Here is a 12,281-nt window from a genome sequence, read left to right on the forward strand (position 1 = left end):
GTTCTTTGGTGCCTCCGACAAAGGTTACTTTTCTTGGGTTTCAAACAGATTCTTTCTCCATGAGTCTTTCTCTAACAGATCAGAGAAGGCTAAAATTGGTGTCAGCCTGTCTGAGTCTTCAGTTTTCTCTCTTCCAGGTTCTAGGCAAACAAGAGCTTTTGCTGTTTTTTTTACTTCCTGGTTAAAGCTTTTGATTCATAAAACTTACTTGGAGGTGGAACAGTCTCCACCCAAACAGATTATGGCCAATTCTACCAGCTCTGTGGCTACTTTCATGGCTTTCAAGAATGAGGCCTCTTGATCAAATTTGCAAAATCAGCTACTTGATTTTTTTGTGCATACTTTTAGTAAATTCTACCATTTGATGATTTTACTTCCTCTGAGGCAGCCTTTGTTAGGAAAGTCCTTCAGGCAGTGGCATCACTTTTTTTTTTTTTTTTATATATATATATATATATATATATATATGCTATGTTAAGAGAATGTTAAAAATGGGTTGAGGATTTAGTTTTTTATGTACAAAAATGTTTTTCTACCCTTTCTTTTCATTCTCGTGGACTCCACAGCTTGGGTATGAGTTCCCAGGAGTAAAGGATTGTGGACTCTCACCACCTGTATGAAGGAAAACATAATTTATGCTCACTTGGTAAATGCATTTTTTTTCATGGTGGGGAGAGTCCACAAGACCCCATCCTGTTGTATTTGTTGGTGATGGTTATTTATTTTTGTCACAACTTTTTTCCCTGCTTCTATTTTTTTTTTTTTTGGTTCTTCAATTCCTTTTCCTACCTTTTTTACTTGGCTAAACGTCTAGACTAGTTTCTGGTAAGGTGGGAGGGGTTTATAGAGCTTTTGGGATTTGGGAATCTTTGCCTCCTTCTTGTGATCAGGAAAGGTAATTCCCAGGAGTAATGGATTGTGGACTCTCACCACCATGATAGAAATAAATTAATCAGGTAAGCATACATTATGTCTTGTCAATTTCCATAATTGTTTTTGCAAGCACTGCTGTTTTGTGTGTGTTCATTGTCAAGCAATAGGAACTAGGAAATATCAGTGTTTGTCATTATAGTTATTTCAAATTTAAGGGGGGAAAAAACACCCTTCTTGGACAATGAGGTTTTAGGTGGCATATGAGCAAATGTCTTAAATGTACAGAAAATAACTAGAACTAGGCTAGAGCAGTGTGCATTGCTTGTATTTGTTTTTTATTTTTTTCCCATTCTCATGATATAAAATTCAGGCACAAGTAGGGTATACTGCCTTGGTCCTTAGAATAGGTAGAAATCTCCTAGAAGCCTTAAGCTGAGGTCTGCTGTGCACATTGTCTGCCTTCGTCTCCTCTGATCTCATTGTTAGTGAGATATTGAAGGCATTGTATAGCAGGGGAGAGGCTACTTGAGCCAACCAATTAGTAACAGCCAGTGTCCTTCTTTGTTGATTCATTTGGATTACTGTCAGTTATGACCGGAAGCCGTTGACTTCTTAACAATTTCAAACTATGGATAAGCACTGGGATTTTGAGTAAAGCAAAGATTTATATTTGTATAATATATTTTTCACAGATGTGGTGGAGTCGTTTTTGTAAAGTTTCTTGCAGTGTTGTAGATTCCATACTGCAACTGTAAAAATACACAATTCTGAGATCACAATCCAATTAGAAAGAATATAAATATTCTTATTAGTTCCAGTGTTTTGCTTATGCAGAGTTTCTAGCCATAGCTCTTAAAGGGACGTGAAACCCAAACATTTTCTTTTATAAATCAGATAGAGCATGCAACTTTAAACAGCTTCTATTAAATCATTTTCTTCGCTCTCTTGATATTATTTATTGGAAAGGATAATTACCTAGGTATGCTCAGGAGCTGGGAGCTAGCTGCTGATTGGTGGTGGTAAATATATACCTCTTGTAATTGGTTTACTGATGTGTTCAGCTGACTCCCAGTAGCGCATTTCTGCACCTTCATTAAAGGATACCAAGTGAATAAAAGAAAGTTGATAATAGAATTAAATTAGAAGTTTAAAATTATACGGTCAATCTGAATCATTAGAGAAAAAAAAAACTGGGTTTCATGTCCCTTTAAGGAGGAGGTTTAAAGACTCTTAGCTTTGTTGTTTAATTGGCTAATGCTAATATGGTGGTGTATCCTATCCATTCAGTGATTTCCTCGGGATCTGTGGAGGCCAGCTGCAATGTTTGAAGCTTTCTCATGTTTTATCTGTAGAATTAGGAATAGGTTAATGCTGCCATATTTAGACTAACTAAATAAGCATTCCCACCAAATACACTTCTTGTTTATAGGCAGTATGTTTTCAAAAAGGCTTGACTCTCTAAAGATCCTTAAAGTTGTTTTGCAAGATTGTCTTAAAGGGACTGTATAGTCAGAATTAGACGTTTGTGATTCAGATAGAACATACAATTTTAAACAACTTTCCAATTGACTCCTCTTATTTAATTTGCTTCCTTCTCTTGTTATCCTTTTGTTGAATTACTTATCTAGGTAAGCACAGGAGCTGAAAAGTGTCTGGGTGCTAGCTGCTTATTTGATGGCTGCATATATATGTCTATTGTTATTGTCTCACCCATGTGTTCAGTTAGAAACCAGTAGTGCATTGCTGCTCCTTCAACAAATGATACCAAGAGAATGAAGCAAATTTGATAATAGAAATTAATTGGAAAGTTATTTTATATCTTATCTTCTACCTAAAACAAACCACTTGAGGTGGCGTCCAAGTGGTAATATTGAAATAAATATTAATAACAGATATATCCGATCTTATCTCAATGAGGAATACAAACAATAAATCTGTTGCCAAACAGTTATGTAATAATAGTCCCTAAAGAATCCGTGCTCTGCACTATTCAAAGGGCCTTGATGGATATTAAGGTATAGGTGGCTGCTCTCCTCTTCACAGACGAATCTGAACCAAACTATGAAGTGGAACACAAAACAGAGGGGCGCCTCATGTGCAGATCAACCAAAAGTGAGCATGAAATGATGCAACCAAAATCCAAAAATGGGTACTCACATTTGGCAATAGCACACCAATGTGCTGGTAGTGACGTGCTGATATCTCAGGGTGTATCAGCTCACCCTCTCTCCAGGTGTTGCTCAGCCAGTTGAATCACAAGAAAGATCCAAAGATATGAAGCTCAACTCCATGTAGCATTCAAATGGGAAAAACAAAGGTGCTAGAACTGGGCTTAAGTTTAAAAAAATGTTTATTTAAAAACAGCACATTAAAAACAAAAGCAGTGAGTTAAAATAGAGGTGTCCAAGTTTTGCCCCCTATCTACAATGCGTTTCTTGGCAACTGCCGTTTCATCAACTGGCTGAGCAACACCTAGAGAGAGGGTGAGCTGATACACCCTGAGATATCAGCACGTCACTACCAGCACATTGGTGTGCTATTGCCAAATGTGAGTAACCATTTTTGGATTTTGGTTGCATCATTTCATGCTCACATTTGGTTGAACTGCACATGAGGTGCCCCTCAGTTTTGTGTTCCACTTCATAATCTTCTACCTAAAGCATGAAAGAAAAAAATTGGGTTTCATGTCACTTTAATCTTGGGACAGTTGTTTCTGTTCCTTCTGGTGTATGGGAGCAGGCATCCTAATGCAGTCTCTCCATCGTTCCAGTGAAGAGTTCAATCTTAGGACTGGTTTTAGACATTTATACACGTTTATCATCATTCATGCTCTGAAAGCTTACCTTAGACCTGAACAATTATTACCTTCCTCCTCATCATTCATCTAGGGCATTTATGGTTGTTCCGTTTCACAGAGGATTGCTTTCTTAGTAATTTTATAGCTCTTCATTTTTTGGTTGGGTCATTAATTGAAGAATTTTCACAAAGTTTGTGGCAGCTCCTTTAGGACAGTTCCGACTTCAGTAGTTCTTATGGCTATTTTTCTTTGAAAACATGCTAGTGAAGCTTGGGTATGCACTTTATATTTTGTGTTTCTTCAGAGTTTGTGATAACAAGTCATTCAAGCTCTTTAGTTTCATCCATCATTTTTTTATTTATTGCAATGAAATGGTTTTTTTTAATGTAATTTCTCAACTGATGACTGGTGAAGAAAAGTAATGCACAGGTTTGAATTTTCTGTATTCTTATTGTAATATTTAAAGACAGCAGTGTCAAGAGCTGCTGTTCTGTTTGGAATCATACGGCCCAGTGGTCATTTCTATTTTTTTTTTTTTTTTTTTTTTTCCATTGTGTTTGAATTCCAACTAATTAATGTGAATGAGGAGATTTTGTTGTATTATATTTATTTGTATTATGCAAACTCTCATGACCTTGTGAGGCTAAGGAGAAAGTTTTTTTTTTCAGATTTATTGGTTACCTTGTTTAAGGGTCTCCTAGGCAGATACAATATTGCAAGGCAGCAGGTTCAAGGTTTACAGTTGCATTAACAAGTCCTATCCATAGTAACCCATTGTCACCATCATGTTTTCAGATCATATCAAAATGGAAACGGTGCTTTAACAAGTAATAGAAATAAAAATTGTTAATAACAATAGTTCTTCAAGTTTTAAAGTGACCATAGAATGATAGAAAAATGGTGCACCATCTGCCCATTCTGATAACATAAAAAGATGCATTCAGATGATTTAGCAAACATGATGACCAATTTGGTCGGAAAGACAAAAGCCTTTTCAGGAGCAAATTGCAGATAGATTGTGATCAGCACCGTGGTTGTATTTTAGTTGTGGCTAACGGAATTGGAGGGATATATAGACATAACCTGGTGTTTTTTGTATATATTTTAAAGGGACATGAAACCCAAATTTTCTTTTATGATTCAGAGAAAGCATGCAGTTTTAAACAACTTTCCAATTAATTATTATCTCATTTGTTTTGTTCTCTCAGTATCCTTTGTAGAAAAGAATACCTTGGTAGGCTCAGGAGTTGCTGATTGGTAGCCGCACATATATGCCTCATGTTATTGACTTACCCATGTGCATTGTTTTTTCTTCAACAAAGTATACCAAGAGAATTAAGCAAATTGGATAACAGAAGTAAATTGGAAAGTTGTTTAAAATTGTATTCTCTATCTGTGTTTGTATTCTCTATCTGAGTCATGAAAGAAAAATGTTGGGTTTCATGTCCCTTTAAGAGGATGGGAGAAAGTATACCCCACTAGGTGTTGAATCCTTTTTCACAACAACATTACTTTTTTCCCAGCAGTCATTTTGACATGAAATAGTAGTACAACTAGAGGTGTTAGCAATTACATAAATGAGGGTTCCATTTAGGTTTACGAGATCCAGGTTCCTGCTATTGCTCAAGTGTAAGGGGAGGTCACACTAAATACTTGCCACTTTAGCCTGTAGAAGCTGTTTTTCTGTTTTGTTTTTTTCCCTGCTTTTAAATTCTGCATACAAATATCCTGTATTTTCTGGTTTTAGTCTAATAAAGAGACTGATAAATAATTATATATGGTCATTATACCATTGCTAAAACGGCAAATATAATGGTGGCCTAAGACTTTTGCACAGTACTGTGTGTGTGTGTATATATATATATATATATATATATATATATATATATATATATATATATACACAGTTGATTGATAATTAATGGCTTCAGCCAAACACTAACCATGAGCAAAAGAAAAGTTTGTTTTATCATTCATATTCTCTGAAAAATGGGCAAGAAATAATAAATTCTGCCAGGGTATGTAAACTTATGAGCACAACTAATATGCACACACCTATAACTCTAGTTGATCTAGCGCAGTGTCAAGTTAGTGCACGATCGATAGGCATTTCTTCAGCACCCCATAGAAGTTTATGGGAAGAAGTAGTTAACACTGTTATGATATCCAAAGTCCTGAAGTTAGTGTGCCTGAGTGCTTAGCTCGTGCGCTACCTTTGTATTTTCAACTTGTCATACGTGCGTTAAAGCGTCTGCACTAATTTTTTACTTTGAGCACAGTTAGCATTGTTCAGCTGTGGTGTGTATAACTTTTCTCTGTGTCAAAACTGACAAGAGTAATACAATTTATTCCAGTTTGTGTTTTATACTTTACATTATTGTATTTGTCTTTAAGGGATGGTAAACAGTCTGTTTCATTGTTGTAATAAAAAATGCATAATGCAGTGATCTATACTTAATAGAAATCATTGCAATATGTATTCATTATTTTACCTTTTTTTAAATTTTATTATTTTTAATTTCATTTGTGCAGTGTCCATTGCTTAATGTCACAGCCCTGCAAGGATGTATGTGTGTGTGTGTGTTTATATATTTTATATATATATATATATATATATATATATATATATATATATATATATATATATATATATATATAAGAAAAACATTTTTATTTTTTTTTAATTATAAATTGGCATCATAGAAACGACAAACGTTGAAGAGGATTTAGAGATATTTTAATGAATCACATAGTATTTTCTTTACTTTTTAATGTTACTTTATTTTCTCAATTCTTTTGTTTTCCATCATTTAATATTCAAAAATGTCACCCACCACTGACCACTATGCTTGTAGTAGATATGACTTCCTTTAATAGTGCATAAGTCGTCCTGTGTTTTTCTGTGACACTGACACTCAATGGTTTGTGCTCCATCCCAATCACCCATGGAGTATGTTGGGAAGGGTAGTCCATAAACTACTTATACATAATGTTTATTTGAATTTCTCAACCTCACACATGACAATATCAAAGATCCAGACTCCAATGTGTGGATTCAAAGTATTAATACTTTAGTGCAAACCTACATTAACAAGCAGTGACAGCACGCTGCAGTGAGGGTCCACTAGTCTGACATGTTTCATACTGGCTGTCTGGTGTTTCATCACTGCTATAGTGTTCTTTTACTGCTCACTAATGTATGTTTACATAAAGTATAATAAAGGAATTTTTAAACCCTTACTAAGGAGTCCAGATCTTTGGTACTGATATCCTGTAGAGATTGAAAAATGAACAAATTCTTTCATTAATTTGGTATTTTTACTTCTTTCATTGGTACACACAAAACAATTCGCTACCTGTAAATTGTAAAATTTTCTATATTGCTTCCTATGCCTTTCTCTTCTCTATCCCTCACTTGCCTTTTCCTATGTTGTTCTGATTTTTTTCTCAACCAAAGCTTCCCAACTTTTTGGTCACCTAGTGATACCCCACTCTACAACCTGGAACCCTGTGATCCCCCTCCCTTTGATGTAACACGCTTCCGGGGACTGACCGCCTCCACGTTGCTTGACCTCACATACCTGACTGGCATCCATGAAGATGCAGGCAAGGCAAGCACTAAACGACATGAGAAGAAGCAACGCCACGAGTCTGAAGAAAAAGCTGACATAGAATCAAAAGTAGAGTCTGAAAATTCAGCAGATTTACGGGTACAGGAGGAGACGAGAGCTAGTGGTGCAGTGGCACCTAAATTAGAAACTGAATCAGTGCCTTTTTTGTCAGAGCCCCCATTGATGGATCCTCAACATCATCCTGCAGATGGAAAGCGGAAGAGCCACGATCACATACCTCGAGGTCACGATGTTGCTCAGTCAGAAATTAGGGCTGTGCAGCTTTCCTACATCAACTTAGGTGCTATGAAGTCATTGGGAGTATTACTTAGCTGCAGCAAATATGCAGAACTTCTACTCATTCCCAAGGTGCTGGCAGAGAATGGACACAATTCAGACTGTGCTAGCTCCCCGGCTGTACATGAAGATGTAGAGATGAGAGCTGCTTTGCAGTTCCTTATGCGTCATATGGTGAAGAGAGCAGTCATGCGTTCTCCCATAAAACGAGCCCTTGGACTAGCCGATTTGGAGAGGGCACAATCCATGATTTACAAGCTTGTGGTGCATGGGTTACTCGAGGAACAGTTTGGTGGCCGAATACGACAAGGTATAATTCTTTCAGAAGCTTAGGCATAATTACAGATCAATAGCCAATTTCCATTTGTTTGTTGCAGCTTACAGGGACATGAAAGTAAAATTAAACTTTCATGATTCAAACAGAGCATGCAGTTTAAAAAAAAATCCAATTTACTTCTGTTATCAAATGTACTACTTTCTCTTGGTATCTTTTGTTAAACGTAGCTCCTTTCCATGACAGCATATCTAGGTAGGCTCAGGATGGTGCATTTGTCTTGAGCCGACTATGGCAGTGCTGTTTGCAACGATGTTTGTAACAATGTTATACATTGCCACAAAAACAGCTGAAAATGATCTAACTTTCAACAAACGATAACCAGAGAAAGAAGTACATTTTATAACAGAAGTAAAATCATGAAGGTTAATTAAAGCTGCTTACAGCAACAAAATATTTTAGATAATAAACTACTCATCTGTGTTACTAAAAACACTTAAAACTGTACACAATAAACATGTTGTGCTTGACTAAAGTATATAACCTATATGCAACATACATAGAAAATGATTGCAAATGTTATGTAAACTAAACTATGTTAGCTTATTCTGGGTACAGCTATACTTCAGTGCATTGTCAAGCTCTCCTATACTCCATTGTCAAACCCTCAGTAGACCTCACTTGACCCTACCACACCTGTATTAACCCTGTATTCACTGTCTAGTATCCCACTAAAACCTCAATTAAAGGGACAGTCAAGTAATCCCTTAATTACCCATTCCCCAGTTTTGCATAACCAATACAGTTATAATAATACACGTTTTACCTCTGTAATTACCTTGTATCTAAGCCTCTGCAGACTGCCCCCTTATTTTAGTTCTTTTGACAGACTTGCATTTTAGCCAATCAGTGCTCACTCCTCAGTAAATTCATGTGCATGAGCTCAATGTTATCTATATGAAACACATGAACTAACGCCCTCTAGTCGTCAAAATGCATTCAGCTTAGAGGCGGCCTTCAAGGTCTAAGAAATTGGCATATGAACCTCCTAGGTTTAGCTTTCAACTAAGAATACCAAGAGAACAAAGCAAAATTGGTGATAAAAGTAAATTGGAAAGTTCTTTAAAATTGCATGCCCTATTTAAATAATGAAAGTTTTTTTTTTTACTTGACTGTCCCTATAAATGTCACCGTGTCCCCGTGATATTAACCTTTTTCCTTACCCCATTGCAAACACATCATGTCAGGAACTTTCACAATGCTTTTCCCCATCTCAAATATCCCCCACTAACTCCACACACAGTTTAACTCAATTTCCCCTTTGAGATGAATACAAAGTACCTAGGTAGCTTCTCTCAGATAAATCACTATTTCCACTTAAATATAAAGCCCTTTGAAATGAATTCCTTAAACCAAAACTGCTTTTTTCCTAACCAAAAGTTTACTTTGATAAATTAAGTTCGTTCAGAAGGTTGTTTCCTTTTTACAAGATTTTCTTACTCTCATGACACCAGATTTAGAGCAACAAACAGAAGAAAGTGATCCAGCTCAGCAAGCTCAAACGCCTGTCACCACCAGTCCCTCTGCATCTAGCACAACATCCTTCATGAGCAGTTCTCTTGAAGACACTACTACAGCGACTACTCCAGTAACAGATACAGAGACGGTGCCAGCATCAGAGTCACCAGGAGTAATGCCCCTCAGCCTGTTGAGGTACTGTCACAAATGCCTCTTTCCTTACTCAAGTAACTATTAACAACTTAACCGTATTTCTATACAAGTATCTCTTTTCATATGTTTAACTTATATAAACTACCCTTCTATAAACTTTGGGAAAATGCCCCTAGGGGGCGCCCTCCAAACCACAATGCATATAATAAAGATAGTCTCAATGAGGTTGTTAGAATCCAAAAATATACATTAAAAAACCTAATAGAAAGTTCCAAGGGGAGAAGACTTCCAAGGTGGTAAATCCTCTATATACACAGACGCCTAGGCTTCTGCTTGTAGGTAAAGAGCCATTAACTCATCACAAACGACCACTCTAAGAGAAAAACAGGGTGTCTATCAGATGGTAAGTATAAAAGATTAAATGTCACTCACAATTGGTATGGCACCTATAATGGGTGCTCAACACACAGACTGGAACTTCTCAGCCGTCCAGCTAACGACCTAGCAATAACAGGAACCAGGATGATAAACCCAGGAATCACCAGGTGCAGAAAGATACAGCAGCATGTAAACATAAATGTTTTAAAAACCTATTTTAAAATCCCTTAAAAATATATAATTACATGTTTCTCAGCTCTTAGTGGCTGTTTCATCAGGCTAAGAAGTGAGAAACGCATTGTTATATGTTTTTAATGGATTTTAATAAATGTTTTTAAAACGTTTTTGTGCACAGCTTTATAAATGCATAACATTAAAGGATATCTTAATAGTCTACCACAATGAGTACTTATAAATACATCTAGAAAGGCTTAAACATGACTTTTAGTTATTCTTTTTTTCTTCCTAATGGGAAAGATTCCACAGCCGCATTCATTGCTTTTTTGAAATAAGAACCTGGCCACCAGGAGGAGGCAAAGACACCCCAGGCAAAGGCTTAAATACTCCTCCCACTTCCCTCATCCCCCAGTCATTCTTTGCCTTTTGTCACAGGAGGTGGCAGAGAGGTGCCGGAAAATCGGAGGTCTCTTATGAGGGGTTCTACCCTTCGCTATGGCACAGGAGTTTAAGTAGCCCTTCAAGCTTCTCAGTTAAGGGCCTGGGTGAATGTTAGAGTCCGGAGATGCAAAGGGAGCTTCCCTTTGCGACACCATCCCGACTAATATTAACAGCTCCTTTAGCAATTGGCGTTAACGAGTTTGGCAGATTGTGTTCTTCTCTCAAGTCCATGTCAGGAGCGCAGCTACCACCTGTCACACTTGAAGGGCCGTGTTCCTGTTCCACGGCGTAGATTCTGTTAAGATCGTTTCATTTTTTATTACATAATGTTAACACAGAAGACAGGGTTCACAGTGTGGCGCCTTCTATCTTTATAGAATCAAGCGTTAATATCTCCTTAGGAGGATTATTGAACAGGGGGGAATAATAATCTTATGTGTTTATTTGATTTTATGCCGCTTTATGTGTGAGATGTTTTGGGCTCATAGGCTGTTATGGAATATACAGGTTTCACATTCACTTTGAGAGCCATGCAGCTTACAAGCTTGGCGCGCTTTCTTTCATAGCAGGGACGGTCCTGCATTGTGCACTATCAGAGAGGAGTCATACATCTCTGTACTGTGAGTGCCTCAGTCATTGGGGTATAGAGGTGCCATTATTTTATTTAAAAAAAAAAAAAAAAAATGGTTTAATCTCTCTAGTTCTCCCGTTATTACACTAGTGCTGGAGGATTCGGTTTCTTTAGAGGGCACTCCATCTATTCCTAAAGAACGATTCCTGTGTATATGGTGAGGAGGCCCTAGTTCCCCCTCTCAATTATGTTCCATATGCCTTATCGTTCAGTGAGGTGTGTACCCTATATTGTTATCTCTATACACATGCAGTTTTCCCGTAGTATTGCTGATCCTCCATCTTGAGAGGACCTTTTTTCTACAGACGTTACTGCGCAGTCCAGACGGCGGTTTCTGCGGCCTTAATGCTTTACCTCGCCCTGCTAAGCGCAAGCATTAGGTTACATATAGCACTCCTTCCCAGAGTACATCAAATAATTATTTGGATTTAACTGAGAGGGTTAACCGAGGATGAAATTCTTTCTGAGACTTTAGAGTATGAACTTTCGGGGTCAGAGTCTACTGCCTCTAAACCTCCAGCTGCGGAGGAACCAGACTTTAGTTTTAGGAATTTGCACTTTCTTAAAACGAAAGTTTTTGGTGAATTCAGGGGTTCCAGAAGTCATATTGCCTGATGAAACTTTCATTCCTAAATTAAATAGAGTTGAGGACAAGGTGGTGCCTTCCCTTCCCTGCTCCTGTTTTCCTGTGTATTCCACCTTGGCTAGTACAGTTCCCTGCAGGTGCGACTGTCCCTGAGTGTTGTGCCATTAGTTACAGAATTGTGCGCCTTTCGCGTGTTACTCTGACATGTTTTTCAGTTATTGAACGACCCTATCCTTATCGGATACGGGATTACTCAGTCTGCTCTTCGAATGGCGCACCTCATTAGACATGTGGGGATAATGTAATCTCCTGATTGTCCATGTATTGAGATCTTTCCAAGTATTTGGAAGATCAGGGCTCCGTTTTGCTGGTCCTGCGGTTAGGTCTGTTTCTTCTTGGGCGTTAACCTACGGGCTGCCTTGTATTCTATGTTCATCCGATAGGATGTCCTGTCTGCTTCCTTCTTCCCCTCTGAGGGAGGATTTATGTGGCTCGACGGTTAGGACCCGGATTGCAGGCTGGTCCTGTTTGGGTTCAGTTCTGTC

General features: G+C 37.6%; 1 protein-coding gene across 7 annotated transcripts in view; it reads left to right on the top strand.

The window, feature by feature from the left end:
• The window catches only part of HERC1 (HECT and RLD domain containing E3 ubiquitin protein ligase family member 1), a 683,410-nt gene that overhangs the window by 441,440 nt on the left and 229,689 nt on the right, over positions 1 to 12,281 (top strand). For 6 of the 7 annotated variants that reach the window (XM_053717285.1, XM_053717288.1, XM_053717289.1 and 3 more), the window contains exons 39-40: positions 7,128 to 7,888; positions 9,367 to 9,565. In XM_053717285.1, the coding sequence (XP_053573260.1) occupies positions 7,128 to 7,888; positions 9,367 to 9,565 (960 nt within the window). The remainder of the gene's footprint in view (positions 1 to 7,127; positions 7,889 to 9,366; positions 9,566 to 12,281) is intronic. The other variant, XM_053717290.1, reaches the window with a different exon arrangement.

This window comes from Bombina bombina, chromosome 6, assembly GCF_027579735.1.
Source record: "Bombina bombina isolate aBomBom1 chromosome 6, aBomBom1.pri, whole genome shotgun sequence".
Lineage (NCBI taxonomy): Eukaryota > Metazoa > Chordata > Amphibia > Anura > Bombinatoridae > Bombina > Bombina bombina.